This window comes from Patella vulgata, chromosome 2, assembly GCF_932274485.2.
Source record: "Patella vulgata chromosome 2, xgPatVulg1.2, whole genome shotgun sequence".
In the NCBI taxonomy this organism is placed as follows: domain Eukaryota; kingdom Metazoa; phylum Mollusca; class Gastropoda; family Patellidae; genus Patella; species Patella vulgata.
The window spans coordinates 22,241,342-22,257,687 of NC_065880.2; the positions used below are offsets into that span (position 1 = coordinate 22,241,342).

Sequence of the window (16,346 nt, forward strand, 5' to 3'; positions counted from 1 at the left end):
TCGGCCATCCAACCCCCCCCCCCCCCCCCCCGAAATTACAAAGACGATTTGGAGGCATGTGATTATATAACCTTGTATTTGGTGTTTGAAAAGATTAAGCATACACTCCCTGGAATTAAATAGTCTGACTAAACAGTTGGATTACAAAAATATAGACAACATGCTAAACTATTTGTCCATTGTATCAGCCACTTCAAATGAACAGCAACGAACTCTGGACAGCTGCATTTAATATAAAGAATGTACATTGTTACTTACCCGAAGCTTCATCAACAAACCACTTGTGTGATATCCGACGTCCAACTAAATGTGGATGTCTGACACGATTAGATGATGACCATCTTGGCAATACAGCAGCGTTATTGGATGTTGAGACTCAGAGGTTACAGATCCCTGTGCAATATGTGTACTGGTATGTGCTTTTGACTGGTTTCGATTTGAAGAAGAAAACTGAAATAGAAATAAATATCAGTTATATTTTTATATAATTTGAGACCTTTGTAGTTTTATGCCCATTCACAAATAAATATACTATTCAAAAAAAGTAGGGGATATTTGATTTTGGGGGCATAATACTAAAATATGCAAATGACTACGAAAAAAGTCACTATAGAACCTAACAGAAGAAACATTTCCAGTTACATGTGACGCCCAAACGCACCAATAGCTACCGCATGGAATGCAGGTGATGTTTGGGATCATCATGGGGGTCCAACCCAAGATTTGCACGACTCTGACTTTGAATGTTACAGTCATTGTGGCATTGAATTCCAGGGTGTAAAAATCAGTTTAATTGTTTTAGTGACCAGAAAACAAATTTTGATATGCGTCGGCTTACCCAAAATGAAAGGTTACGTGCCCTTGGCATGCTACAGATCGGCACAACACAGGCGGTTGTGGCGCGGACGATGAATGTTTCTCAGTCTGTCATAAGCAGGCTATGGTCCAGATACCGTGATACACAATCTGTACAGGACAGACCACGCTCAGGTCGACCAAGGGCGACAACTCAAGCCCAGGATCGATTTATCCGTACCTTGGCCTTGAGAAATCGTGTCATCACAGCAAATCAGATCAGCGCTTGTCTTCAAACAGACACTGGTGTGAGAGTGAGTGGCCAGACGATTCGGAATCGACTGCATAGGGGTCACCTTCGCGCCCGACGTCCTCGCGTGATCCCTTGTTTGAGAGATCATCACATTCAAGCAAGACGTCGTTGGTGTAGGGATCGTCAACACTGGGATAATCGACGCTGGAGCAATGTGATGTTTACAGATGAGTCAAGGTTCACTGTTGATTTTTTGGACAGACGTAGGAGGGTGTGGCGTCGTCGAAACGAGCGCTTCCAACACGTTAACGTCATCAGACATGATCGATTTGGGGGTGGTTCTGTTATAGTGTGGGGAGGCATCACTGTTGCTGGAAGAACGGCTTTACATGTTGTTGCAGGGCGTGTTACAGGCCAGTACTACCGGGACAACATCTTGGCAGTCCATGTTGTGCCGTTCGCACGACGTCATGGCCGCCGTTTCATCTTCCAGGATGACAACGCAAGATGTCACAGGGCCAGGATCGTTACAGGTTACCTCCAACAACAGAACATCACCACATTACCTTGGCCAGCACTGAGTCCTGACCTCTCCCCCATCGAGCATGTCTGGGACATGCTTGGACAGAGGTTACGTCAACGTCAACAACGTCCTGCCAATGTCCAAGAACTTGCTGCTGCGTTGCAACAGGAATGGGACAATCTGGACCAAAATGACCTTAGACGTCTCATTAGGAGTATGCCACGTCGGATCAATGCTTGTTTGGCAAACAGAGGAGGATTTACCCGTTACTGACTTGGTTGTGATGCTGTGGTAACTTTGCTGTTTGACCCTGGGTATCATTTTACCCTTATAATGGTCAGTCTGTGCCTTACTTAGTCTAACGATCATTTGGAATAAATCGATGAATGTGAACTTCATTTCATTTTGTCATTTGTTTCTTCGTCAGTTTCATTAGGTGACTTTAATAACACTTAAAAATCAAATATCCCCTACTTTTTTTGAATAGTATAATTATAACCTTTACAAAATCAATTTTACAGTATCTGAAATATATCTTAGTAAATGTTTATATTAGATTATATGATAAAGAATAGCATGGACCCAATTGCCAGGTTCGCGAATTCCAGGACTCTTTCCATATCTCGGAACAGCTAATTCTGGCAAAAGACATTTAAAATAAAATGCTTTAAGTTTTGGAAGCATAGATGTTTGCCATAAATTTTCGTCTCGAGGAACACGCTGAACATGTAGCTGGTGTGGATGGGTAGCTTGCACTACAAAATCAGCCCAATCTAGATTAAAAATGTTCAATTGTCCTTGAATCTGAAAGAAATATTGATGGCTTGTCTTCAGTTGTAGTTTTCCATTGACAACAGCTAGGCAGAAATTTTGAACAGATTTGGCAGCTTCTGTAAAGGTAAGTTTTTTATTCTGCAGCAAGTTCTTAACCTCCAGTAGGCCTTGTTGTCCATCTGTAGCTGATGTTATAAGACCATCGGTACTAGCAGCAAGAAATGGATGGTTATCATCAATGCATAAGCCTTTAGGCTCAACCGAAACAGGATCACCTTGTGAATATTTAAGGGTTTTGTATTCAACTATTGTGGCAGCCTCTGATGCAAGTCCTACAGATGTGAATTTGTTGCCTTGGAAAGTCCCGTACAGAATTGGGATATGGGTGTTGCGTTTTATAATATCCCCGAAGTTTGATGAAGTCAGTCTTTTCCTCCTCTCACTTTGCCACAAATCAGACCGAGATTGAGCATGGGTGCTTTCCTCAATTGCCTTTTTGACTTCAGCACCAATGTTTAAATGGCTCTGTACAAAAGCAGTCATTCTTGCATTCAACTCATCTGGACTAACATCAGGAACCACATCAATTGCTGCTGGTCCATATTCCTGTTGAGCCTTTTGAGAAGCACTAACTTTGTTTTTTTGCATTTTTTTCTTCCATCGTCTTGCTGGTCCATATTCCTGTTGAGCCTTTTGAGAAGCACTAACTTTGTTTTTTTGCATTTTTTTCTTCCATCGTCTTGCTTTTTGCACAGGTCTTGCTGCTAGCATCCTAGTCTGCTGGATTTTCTTTTCTCTAGTATCATATAATACAGTGAATGCAGTTGTTGGATCTGTATTGGTCACTTTTTTCCACACAGTAGGAGACCAAGCAACACCTAGATTTTGTCGGAGCGCTCCACCATAGCATCTTGCATGCCACGAGCACCGTTGACATCTGTTGAAGAATTTACCACCGTCAAACTTGGCTCGGACATTCATCCACGCTTCAGCCAGATTGGTTGTAAAATTTCCAAGAAGCCTTGATGATTTTGATGCTACTCGTTGTAGAATTGGTCTAACATCATCAATGATTTCTTTCTCAATAGAGGTAAGGGTTGTTCCTGATATTGCTATTCGAGACTGATCTTGTGATAACAATGAGGATCCATCTGTCCAGAATGCATGTTGGTTATTAAGTACTTGGATCACCATTTCATTTTCTTCTGTTTCATGATATTGGCTTTCTGTGCTGCTCATCAAAGTTGGTTGTTGCTGGTCATTTTGTATTCTTTTACAGAACTCTGAGCAGTTGTTATGTTGACCAAATACATGAAATACAGAGTTTTGGATATCATGAGCCAATTTTCTTGCAGCGGACTGGCGATCCAAGTCTTCTGACCGCATCCTGATTGCACAACGCACAGCAGATACCAGTCGTACACGAACTGCTTGGGTCAGTTTTCCCTTACCTTTATACTGATTTTTTCGATCGACAAGTTTTTCCAAATTGCTCCGAAGACACTTACAGGCATGGTTGGCACACTCAAGTTTAGTCACATAGGGCCCCCACACAGGAACAGTTTCTTGAATGCGGGCAAACACAGAACTATCACCATCAGCAATGAGACGCATATAACGAACACTGTGATCATGTTCTGCTTTAGAAAATGCTTCCACTATTACATCTGCTTCCATAGCTTGGCTCGACTCTTCCCAATTTTTGAAGCATTCATGGTCCACTGGATCTCTTTGTTGACCTTCAGCTGTAGCACAGATGTAACAGAATTTGTTGCGGACACCTATGTGAAGAAGTTTTCGTGTTGCCAAACCGATGACAATGCCTACTCCACCAAGTGCATTATAGGTGTGCTTGTGGCTTCTTTTACTCCACCCTCCATCACAGACAACAGTAATTGCTGGAACACCCTGGTGGTAATCCTTTCTTTCTATGGCAAGTCTTTTTTCTTCAGCCCCTGCTCTTAACATGTCTTTTTTCAGGATATCACACCACCACTGTCCAATCTCACTCTCTATGGCAGAAAAGGTAGGTTGGGACATGGTAGGAATTCCCATAGTTCCCAGGCATTCAGACAAATGGGCCAATCCGCTTCCGGTAACCATACTTCCCCATACAGCACGAAGATTGATGTCATAGCGGTTTCGGTTCTCTGAGGTGGATGTTTTGGGAGAGGTGTTTAATTTAAATATGTCTCCACAACCCTGGCACTGAACTTCTATTACTGATGCTAAACCATGGCGTTTGCTCTCTGTGGCAAGTTTAACAACAGGTCTCCATCACTAAGTAAGTGTGCCCTCACAGATCTATAGCCAACATCTGGATGGTTTATTAATATCTGCTCAGTTTTTACATCCAGTTCTTCATCAGATATTGTACTGAATTTATTTCCATATTTGATGCCATACTCTGAAAGCCTTTTCCTCAAGGTTCTGACACTAATTCCAAAAAGTTCGGCAATATCTTTCTGCTTGAAATTACACTCTATCAAAAATTCCAGCAGGCTCAATGGTATTTCAGTCTTTGGCCTGCCCGTTTTCCCGTACACATAAGTTGGTTGTACTCCAAAAGATTCTCCTTGCGCTTGTTGTTGAACTTCAACTTGAAGCATGGTATTCACAAGATCAGATGCAGAAGACAAACATTGCATGGCATCAGGGCTGTCGGTAATTTTTCACAGTTGATTAGCAGCACTGCTAATCAAAAAGTCCAATTTTGCCAAATTTGATTAGCAAATTTAAAAATTGATTAGCAGTTTTTCAGTTTCAACGTAAAACACCTAAATAACAAGATATTACTTTAATTCATAACGAATTGAAATATGATTAGATTCCATTCTGACTATTCTTAGATTTTTTAGCACTGCCACAAGTACTTGTGACAGTTTGTGAATGTGATGTAGACATTTAGTTAGGTCTTACGTCTGAAGCCAATTCTTGACAGTGACTTCCGAAGCCCCACTCATTTTAATTGTAATTTTTTTGTTACGTTAGAAATCTTCGTTAGAAAACAATTTGGTCTGCTTTTTATCGTGTATTATTATTTTTGTTCAATCGGGCGCACCTCGATTAACTAGACACACGCGATATAAACAATAATATTTTATGGGAATTTTTACTTTGATTTATCATTTTACAATACGTTAACATGTGTTTATTTTTTTTATATTTTATTTACAATACGTGGGAGATACACTGGATTTATTTCTTTCAAAATGAATATGATATAATTACTTGATCTCTCACAACGTGAGTGTTACTTCTTGATTCCCTATTTCCGGTTTAATAGTCCCTATTCATAGAGTAGTAGTAGTAGTTCTTGGTGTTTAACGTCTGCTTCCACATAAGTGATATCGCAGACAATATTCATAGAGTTATGTCCCTGTGTTATATAGTATTGTGTCTGGGCAGTTCGAGAAGAAAATGTCACACGGAGAATTCAGTTTTGTTTATAAAATTTTATTCAACATTTTATACACGTTGAAAGTGTTGAGTAAGCCTTCTAGTCTTAAAAATGTGGATTATTCTTGTGTCAATATCCAAAATGACAGGCATATTAATGATTCGCAGTAACTGCGAATCAAAAACGTTAGATTTTAATTTTTGGTTAGCAACGGACAAAATATGTATCGCAAATTGCGCTGCGATACTGGTTGTCGGCAGCCCTGCATGGCATGGTCTATTTGAGAATCTTCAAACTCCACCGATACCTCTGACAAGATACCAGACACCATGTCTAATTCTCTTGCAACATACTCAATGGATTGCCTACTTTCAAGTTTATAAGCTAAATTTGTCAATTACCCCTAAGTACCACTAGAATTTCCAGTCAACAAACTCGGTCGATGGTTGGGCTAAAATTTGGGAATAGTTTGTTTGACTGAAATAAAAAACGCACTAACTCAAATATGATTACATCGTTTTTTGTCTATTTTGATTATTTTCCCCCAAGTTCAAATCTGACAGTTGAAGTCACAATTTTATTGAGATTTTCCTTCCAATAGCAATACCCTAAACAACGTGTTGACCTCTCTTTGCGAGTAAGGTCGTCATCTAGGGTTAAGGGTCAACGACTGACGTCATCAACTGAAAACAATGGCCGTACTAATATAAACAACTTGAATTAAGTCTGTGTCCGATGCATAAAACTGATGACAGCATAGTATCTAGTCGCTTCAGTATTTGACATTTTCATGTGGCCTCGCCCAGTCGATAAAATCAATCAGTTAGTTCAGTCGAATAATCCAGTCGAATAAACCAGTCGAAAAGTTCAGTCGAATACTTCAGTCGAATAATTCAGTCGAATAAACAAGTCGCTCAATATTAAGCAGCGGTGGCAGCGGGCTAAGATAATATAGTAGCAAATCATGCTCGTAGCCATAGCTGAAGGAGCCGGGGGCATGGGGTAGGGACCGGGGGGCTTCCCAACTAATTTCAAGAAATGAAAAGAAATGAAATGGGGGTTCAACGTCCTTCTGTTCTGCTTGGAACTGGGCTAATGAAGACGGGCAGACGCCATACACTGTGCGATGAGGGAAATTTTGCCCGGACAGCGGCACTACGGCCTACTCTTATATCGAATTCCATCTGTCAAAGGGATCTTTTACGTCCACTCCAATGTAGACACGGGACCTCGGTTTTTCGTCCCATCCGAAAGACTAGACAGCTGTCCTTGTCCGCCTCGAAAAGAATAGAGTCCCTATATATGATATAAACGAAGAAAGGGGATGGGGTGGGGCGGGGGTGGGGGGGGATGAGGTATTTGACATTTTCATGTGGCCTCGTCCAGTCGATAAAACCAGTCAGTTAGTTCAGTCGAATAATCCAGTCGAATAAACCAGTCGAATAATTCAGTCGAAAAGTTCAGTCGAATAAACCAGTCGAATAGTTCAGTCGAATAATTCAGTCGAATAATCCAGTCGAATAATTCAGTCGAATAAACAAGTCGCTCAATATTAAGCAGCGGTGGCAGCGGGCTAAGATAATATAGTAGCAAATCATGCTCGTAGCCATAGCTGAAGGAGCCGGGGGCATGGGGTAGTGACCGGGGGGCTTCCCAACTAGTTTCAAGAAATGAAAAGAAATGAAATGGGGTTTTAACGTCCTACTGTTCTGCTTGGAACTGGGCTAATGAAGACGGGCAGACGCCATACACTGTGCGATGAGGGAAATTTTGCCCGGACAGCGGCACTACGGCCTACTCTTATATCGAATTCCACCTGTCAAAGGGATCTTTTACGTTGAGGAAAAGTTTCCAGAGCAAACTGTGCATGACATCTTAAATTTTAGATACGTAATAATTTGTACAATCTTGCTACAAGGTGAAACTGCCAAGTTTGAAGAAGAATCGGTAATATATATATTTTTTTGTGTGGATTTGTGTAAATGTTGTTAATTTTATAAAAACAGCTGTATTCTGAAATTGTAACATTGCAATATTTCTATCTTCCTTGCTTTCCTTCTCTTTGCTCTGCTCTGTATGTCCATCTGTCTTTCTGTCTCTCCCTTGTCTCGTTTTGTATTGTCCCTCTCTTCCTTGCTTTCTCTTTCTTTTATTCTGCTCTGAACATCCTACTTTTTGCTGTCTGTATGTCCATTTAGTTGCCTGTCTTTATTCTTTTTATACGTCCACATTCATAATGTGAACGTATTATGCCGTCGCCCCTGTCTGTGTGTGTGTGTGTGTGTATGTGTGTGTGTGTGTGTGTGTGTGTGTGTGTGTGTGTGTGTGTCTGTGGTTCGCCTACAGGGCGCAATTCTTCATGGATTTTCTTCAAACTTGGTATACTTATTCCTTATACCCCAAGGAAGATCCCTATTGTTTTTGGTGCATGCCCGACCCCCCGGGGCAGAGCCACGCCCATTTCTAGTATTTGTTTGTTTGTCGTCTACAGGCCACATTTCTTAACTAATAATCTTGAAACTTTGCATACACATTCTTTGTACCCTAAGGAACATCCCTATCGTTTGGGGTGCATGCCCAACCCCCAGGGGCAGAGCCACGCCCATTTTCTTTTCGTGTGTCTTTGTGTCGCCTACAGGGCGCAATTCTTACTGGATTTTCTTCAAACTTGGTATACTTATTCCTTATACCCCAAGGAAGATCCCTATTGTTTTTGGTGCATGCCCGACCCCCAGGGGCAGAGCCACGCCCATTTCTAGTTATTCTTTAAGTGGCATTTAGCGATCAGGGAACAAATTAACAGAACACAGTTTTTATGGGATACAATCACTAGTTTATTCTAAAAGCACGACGTTTCCACAAGTATTCTCTTATCGTTATCAATCAAGCAAAAAAAAACAAAAAAAAAACGTCATGCTTTTAGAATAAAGACATCGATTGTTTTAAAATAAAAATTGTGTTCTGTTAATGTGAACGAAATGTTATACTGATAGCAGTCCTACAACCCAGTTTTATTTCACAGACCCTCAATGCAAACTGGACCATATCAAACAAAACAGGAATGTGGACGTATATTGCTGCGTTAGCGATGCTCTTGTTTCAATTTGTATTGCAGGGAGTTTCAAAAGCTAAAAAAAGAAAAACAGCACCAATAGACTTGTAAGTCATGCTTTTTAATCGCCCACAATGAAATGTGGTTGTATATTGTCAATCTATGGTGTTGAGGATGTGTTAAACAAGCATATATTTACACAACATGAATACCAGTGTGTTACCCAAACACTAACTTATACCTGAGACCCCCCAGTTTGTCTATTTTCAATATCAATTTTCCGATTATATTATTTCTAATTACATAATATTTGTTAAATAAAAGTCATTTATTACAACACTGGTGTGAAACAGCAGACAGCAAAAGGGAATTCATTTAAAGCTTTTAGATTTAGTTTTAAAGCTTAAAATGATTTTGTTAAACCCATATATGGCCAAAAAATCAGACACAACCTTAACACAAGTGTAACCCAAGACTTGAATTGACCTAATATGTCAACTGGCGTGGTTTCGATTCCCTGGTTGTTGGTGAGAAGGGGTAGGGTGGCCTGTCTAAAATGGAGGGTCTTCTCCCAGTCATACGGTTTCCTCCCACTGCTAAAGAACCCTACATGCAAGCAAATTATTGAAATAAAATTGAATCGTTTGTTAGTCCCGAAATGACTTAGCTTTCGGCGAGTGGACATTAAACCACATTTCTCTCGCTCCATTGCTTTAGGATATATACCTGAGTTTGATTACTAAATGGTATAATTCAATATTATACCTGTTTTATTTTTGTAGATCCAAACCATGTACCGAAACCGATGCTGAGAAAAGCGATTCTTCAAGTTATAATGTAAAATCTGTTCCAAGGAAAATATTTTATGGTGTTAGGTCAACCATTTAATACAGTATTAAGCAAAATGTTCAAATTGCAACCGCAAGAGAAGCAGCAGTTACAATCATTTATATTAGTAATGGTTCGCTCTGAGGTTTAATTCTTGTATATTTTCATGATTTCTTTCTTTTCTTCAGTTTTCCTTCTGCATCTGATAGCAGTGATAGTGATACAGACTATCCATTAAGCTGGATAGATTTTGTTACAAATGTAAGTAATCCATAAAATTTGCTTTATACTTGGAGATGGCTTCAAATGCTTTTAGTATAAAAAGTTTATTTAGGTTTTCCATATTATGGGGGAAATCCCTTTTATTTATTTGTGTCAATAACATCTCACAGTCATTGGCTATTGCCAATTAGCCTTAATTGGTTCGTTAAGTTCGCCGCACACCAATCTATCTTATATATATACTCAGCCAAATTAAAAACTTGACACTGATGAATTTCAACAAATTTTTTTTTTTCTAACGATAGTAAGTAGTAAGAAGTCTTTAATTTCATAAAATTGTAAAGTCACGTGATACGTGGATCACGTGACTTTTGAGCATATAAAGATGAAAAACACATGCAAACACAAACTCGTGAGGTCAATCAATGCAAGTTTGCTTAAACTGAACACGCACACGTAACTTGAACTGGAAAAACAAATTAAAATTGTTATTTTCATCTTTGTTAGAAAATGCTGCGCCTTTCAAATGTAGAACGTCTACGTGCTATAGGTAGGCTCTATAATTGTTCACGCCAGACAATAATTAATCTTAGAATGAGAGTGCTTCAAACTGGAACTATTGCCAACCGCCCAAGGGCTGGAGCGCCACATGTGACGTCACTCCAGGAAGATCAAGCAATACGATTACGTCATCTTAGAAACAAATTTGTCACTGCAACCTCCAGAGATGTTTGGTGGAAGGGTAACTGCACAAACTGTTCAAAATCTCTTGCAGGCTGTGTGTCATCGAGCTCGGAGGCCCTATAATGGACCAATATTGACACCTCTTCATCGCCGTAACCGACTTGTGTGGGCCACAAGACACATAAGATTTACTCAAAGACAGTGGAATTCGGTTGTCTTTAGTGACGAATCTCGATTCACTTTGAGATTTGGCGATGGCAGGGCCTGAGTGTACCGAAGACGAGGTGAACGTTACGAGCAAGTATGCGTCAGAGAAGTTGACCGATTTGGTGGCGGCAGCGTCATGGTTTGGGTGATTTTTTTGTGCACATGGACATTCTCCTTGTTGTTGTCCAAGGGAACTTAAATGCTGTCCAGTACAGGGATAAAATTTTGCAACCTGTTCTTCTTCCGTTTATGCAGAGACATGGGCCTGGACTAACGTTTCAACAAGACAATGCTCGACTCCATACAGCAATTGCTACCCAGAATTTTTGAAGAAATGCCGGTGTCCAAGTCCTGTTCTGAGATCCATGAGAAGACGTTGTGTGGCAGTACGAGACGCTAGAGGAGGCCACAACCGTTAATAAACACTTTATTCCGATTGTTCTCCAAGTCTGTGAATTTCATTTTGGGGGGTACTGTGACATCACGAACGTTATCAATGTGAAGGACTTTCGGCGAGACGTATCTTTGCTTTCTGCTGATGTCAAGGTCGTCTGTGCACAACATAACACTCAAATAGTTGCCTTAAAACAAATATTTAAAATCTAGTCCCAAAAATCCCGGGTTTTTAATTTGGCTGAGTATATTAGCATATGGAGCATTCGAAAGAAAACAGCTTAAGACCAGGATTCCCCTTATCTCAGCAAATGCGCCATCAATTTGAATATTTTTATGGTATGTGTATCTGTAAGGATACCTTAGACTATATTGAGAATGTGAATGAAATAATAAGCAATAAAAGCAATTTTCATAATGTTCAATGTTTAGTATAAAATGTATTTTAATTTTTAATTTTCATGGTATCTTTAGCGTAATTTTATTATATTGTTTCTCCTTTTTTATCCAGAAAGAAAACCTGATAACATTCATAAAAGAAATATGTTTGAATACTGAATGGTACGTGTACTTATAAGTTATTTGCGAAACAACGGTTAAGTTGCATATTTCTTTCTTTAGCCTTGATATATGTATGGGACAGAGGGAACGCTGTTTTATGCCTATATATCACAAAGATCTTGTGCATATTGGATTATGGCTACTGATTGTTTGAAAAATCGCGTTGTTAGCTTGTGGACCCTCTAGAAGTCACAATTTGAATTCAATTTAAAGAAAACATTTAAATATATCACCGTTACACATCAATCAAATTTCGTAAAACTAATGGACAAAATGGCCACTACATGTTCGCACACAGTGTAAACGTATGTAATACCAAGGTTGTGGACACAATATTTATCCCATTTTGATGAAAATTGAAATGTATGATTATAATTCCCAAGATCTTGGTTCCTTTGTGAATATCGGGCTGTAACTTCCTGGTTATGGCCTCTGATTGAACGAAAAATCAGGTTTTTAACTTGTGGTATCAATTTTTATCCGATTTTAAAAAACTTTTATATGTATCACAGTTACACCCGAATGACGGTTGAGATGTTGAAAACCGTACCGAAACTGCCTGACAAAATGGTCGATCCTTGTACGCCTAGTATAAAATACTTATACTAAGGTTATGGACTCTATAGATTTTGATGAAACTTAAAATATATCTTTATATCCCAAATATATCAGTCCATTTCGATATTCGCACATTTCAGACCATAACTTCTTGGATTATGACCCCTTGTTGTTAGCTTGTTCTCAATCCATCTCTTTCAAAATGTGGGTGTATCTTGCCTTGCAACTGTTGGTGTATTATTATTATTTATAACTTGTACTGATTTAAATTCTGGTAATCCAAATTATGCAAATTATATATTTATAGATTTTGGTTATGCTCATTACTTCAACCCTTCTTTGTAAAACCAGTTCTAATATGAAATATATGCATTTGTAGGAACAGACCTGAACTGAAAAGAATTCATGCTTTATTGTTTGGAAAGCAAACCAGAAAAAAAATTGGGTTTGGACAGAAAGTACTCCATCAGAAGGTAAAACCATTTAGATTTTTGTTACCTATTAGCTTCATGAATTAGGCACTGATTAATAAAAAGACAAATAACAAAAGGAGGTTGTATTATTATTAAACTTTAGAAAGTCAAAGTTCATATTATTATAATAAAATAAATGGTTTCAGTACGTGGTTAATGTGATAAACTTATGTATTATTCACCTTTCAGAATTACACTACCAGACTACCAAATTTACTGCTTAAAGAACTTGTGAAGACCAAAAAAAGAAAATCAAAAATCTTCGCAAGACCAATTCCTTTTTTCAATTTTAAAATCAGCCCCTACTTGGAACAATACTTTGCCGACTTCGGGGAACATTCAATATACACATTTTTTTTTGATATTATATGTAAAGAGGCTGTAATATTCATTTTAAAATTCAAGCAAAACCTAAGCTACATGGAAGCCAATAATGTATGCATTTCAACGGAAAAATCAAGTAAAAATTAAGTGGTGGAACATTTAAATAGATGAAAATGGTTCTAAAAGCACAATATTGTAATATGAATGTGGTTGTATATTGCCATCGCCCCTGACAGTCTATCCATCCGGTTTCCACAAAGTTAATATGAGATAAAGAAACTTATTGATTTTCAACAATTTTCGATTATTTCTGCCAGAGTTATGGCCCTTGATGATTTTGAAAATTCCTAAATCCGATTGACTTTAAATTTACACACATTAAAAAAGGTCATGAGATTAAGCAGCCTATTGATTTTCAATGATATCTGATAATTACTGCCAGAGTTATGGCCCTTGATCACTTTGAAAACTCTTTGTGGATACTCTAGAGGCTGAGTTATTATCCAATTATTACAGTTATTACTATGAGACAAAAAAGGCTATTGATTTTCAACAATTTATGATAATTACTGAAAAATCTTGTTATAGCTCTAGAGGCTAAAGATAATATATGATTGTTTCCAGTGTCATAGTAATCGTTTGTGTAGGCCAGAACTATTAGAAGCTAAACAAATTCTAATAAATGATTTCTAATAATTAGTTAATGAGTTGTTATTCAGAATAAGATTTTAATGTCTTGTAAAAATTTTAATTACTTGCAAAAAAAAACCATGTGACAATGCTTGTTGACTGCTGGACGACGAAGCTGCTGCATGCTTATGTTTCGTTGCCTGGCAGCCTATCTTTGAAAAAATATTGTAATTTGTAACCAATTATGTTCAGTTAAATATGCGAACAGCTCAAAATGAATGCACATTGTTTTTGACTGTTTAGTGCATCCTACACGTTTTTTAAAATTATTATTTTGTTGTTTGTGAATTACTTCCACATTGTGTTATAGGATATGTTTTTGTGTGTACCATTACAAAATGGTACCCCAAGCCATAAGGTACATGACTCGCGTACACTACTGATTATAAAATATTAATTGTGTCTTCAATATTGGATATTAGGATCCTATATTTTCCGGCAAGAATGAAATTGGTCAATATTGAATTCCAATTCATGTTTTTAATTTAAATATATGTGAGAAAATGTCTGCTATAAAGTTTTTTTAATTAAATTTGAATAAAAACACTCTGTAATAATGTTTTGTATAACTTAAGTGGTGGTGGGTAAAAGATTATGTTGTCCAGTGAATAATAAGTTGACTCAAAATTTTATATGTAACATTTGTATCTTAAGATTTGTTATATTTTCATTTTCATAAATTATAATTCTATATTAATTCCTATACTATATTTGAACTATGTAATGTTTGTATCTTTAAGATTTGTTATATTTTTATTTTCATGAAGTATAATTCCTATACTATATTTGAACTATGTAATGTTTGTATCTTTAAGATTTGTTATATTTTTATTTTCATGAAGTATAATTCCTATACTATATTTTAACTGTGTACTTCACATAGATAAATTTCATACTGTAAATTTATTTCAGTAATTTCTATAGCTAGGGACAAAGTGAAATTAATGTCCTTGTGTTTTTGGAACATGTTTTTTTAAATTTAAATTATTATTTTGTTATTTGTGAATGAGTCTTTACTAATTACTTGTACCTGGTGTTGTAGGATATGTTTTTATTTGTTCATTACAAAATGAAACCATTGGATAAATATTGGATAGTAGGATCATATCTTTTCACATCAATATTGCTTGAAATTGATCAATATTGAATTTAAGTTGTGTTTTTAATTTCGAAATACAGATTTACAATATCATTGTAAAATTGTAATGTTTGTGGTTATTTTGTTTACAAATGTGCTAATTTTAGTACATTGTTTGTCGTATTTAAATTTTGTAAAATTGTTGGGGTTTTGTACTATATAATTTTAATTTAAATTGACTTGCAACAATTCCCAATAATAAGTGCCAGAGTAATGGCCCTTAATATCTTCTAGAGGCTATAGTTAATGTCTTCTAGAGGCCAAAGTTAATATCCGATTGACCTTAAATTTATATGCACCGTTTAAGGTCATGAGATGAAGAAGCCTATTTGCGATAATTACTACAGAATGTAGTGGACGCTCTAAAGGCTAAAAGTCCATTTCATTCATTCATTCACTAATATAAATTGTCATGAGACAATCAATCGAAACAAATTCAAATGTTTTCTGATAATTACTTCATTGGTTATTACTCGTAATCAGATTTTCATGTGTTGTAAATTTCGTTGCCTGGAACCTATCGTTAAGTATTATAGTTAGAACTGCCAGTTCTTTATCTTATCTTCCATAATGTATCTTTAAGTTTTATGCTGTACTTAATAAATTAATTATATTATACACTTGTCTTTTTTTAAAAGGTGAATTGGCCATTGGGTAATATCATAAGCACTGTTATTATATGGTTCCCATGGTTGTTTATCCATGTGTTCAGGAAATGCAGATGACTAATTAATGTGCAGAGTTTAATGGGGGGGGGGGGAAAGAAATGAAATGGGGTTTATTGTCCTACTATTGTTCTGCTCCAATTGGGCAAATGAAGACGGGAATACGACACAGTGTGCTATGAGGGAATTTTTGCTCAGGCAGTGGCACTATGGCCTAGTCAATCTGCCAAGGGATCTTTAACGTGCACGCGGATTTGTACATGGTACCTCAGCTTTTTATCCCTGCTGTACTGGTCACACCCTCCACTGACAAGGGGAAACCACATTGGAAAATACTGAAGACCTATGCAGGGATCAAACACATGACGACCAGGCTAGCTAGCCAGCATCTTACACACTTAGCCAGGGAATAAGAGAAACAAAAAGCTATGATGTTGCGATGTAGATGCAGAGACTTGAGATTTTAATACATGCTTTTCCTTAATAATAGGTTAGGAGGAGAGGAGGGGGGAAAACATATCATAATTTTAAATACTGACCAGGGGTGTGTGACAATTTTGGTACAGAGTAACATTTTGGCTTCGGCCTCCCAAAGAATAGTGTCCCTACACCTGCCCATAGTTACATTGTTGGATGGGTATTTGATAAGATATTTGCTTGAGTATTGGATAATACAGTTTCTTGCGGTCTTGACCAAATGATAAAACCAGTCATACAAATAAATCGAAATAATCAATTTGAAAAAAAACAGTAGGATATTACCAGTCGCTAAATATTAAGCGACTGGAGGTGGAGGTGGGGTGTGG

The 16,346-nt window shown here is 37.5% G+C and overlaps 2 protein-coding genes and 2 long non-coding RNA genes across 8 annotated transcripts in view; 2 read left to right on the top strand and 2 right to left on the bottom strand.

The window, feature by feature from the left end:
• LOC126810913 (uncharacterized) overlaps positions 1 to 16,346 on the bottom strand; it is a 51,307-nt gene that overhangs the window by 17,956 nt on the left and 17,005 nt on the right. For 3 of the 5 annotated variants that reach the window (XM_050536283.2, XM_050536282.2, XM_050536285.2), the window contains exon 2: positions 259 to 450. The gene's annotated coding sequence lies outside the window, so the exon portion shown is untranslated. Of the gene's footprint in view, positions 1 to 258; positions 451 to 5,264; positions 5,436 to 5,576; positions 5,666 to 16,346 lie in introns of those variants that run through there. The other 2 variants (XM_050536280.2, XM_050536284.2) reach the window with 2 other exon arrangements.
• Positions 2,124 to 4,990, bottom strand: LOC126809647 (uncharacterized). The gene has a single exon (XM_050534317.2). The coding sequence runs from the start codon at positions 4,446 to 4,448 to the stop codon at positions 2,124 to 2,126; it is 2,325 nt and encodes a 774-aa protein (XP_050390274.1). The 5' UTR covers positions 4,449 to 4,990.
• Positions 7,127 to 9,651, top strand: LOC130010741 (uncharacterized). The gene is made up of 3 exons (XR_008786025.1): positions 7,127 to 7,692; positions 8,861 to 8,904; positions 9,580 to 9,651. It is a non-coding gene; the product is annotated as an uncharacterized LOC130010741 (long non-coding RNA).
• LOC130010742 (uncharacterized) lies at positions 9,812 to 15,485 on the top strand. The gene is made up of 4 exons (XR_008786026.1): positions 9,812 to 9,886; positions 11,643 to 11,692; positions 12,630 to 12,723; positions 12,913 to 15,485. It is a non-coding gene; the product is annotated as an uncharacterized LOC130010742 (long non-coding RNA).

Bases quoted from the DNA above. Each gene is read 5' to 3' on its own strand.
- LOC126809647 (XM_050534317.2), bottom strand. From the start codon at position 4,448: ATGGTTACCGGAAGCGGATTGGCCCATTTGTCTGAATGCCTGGGAACT.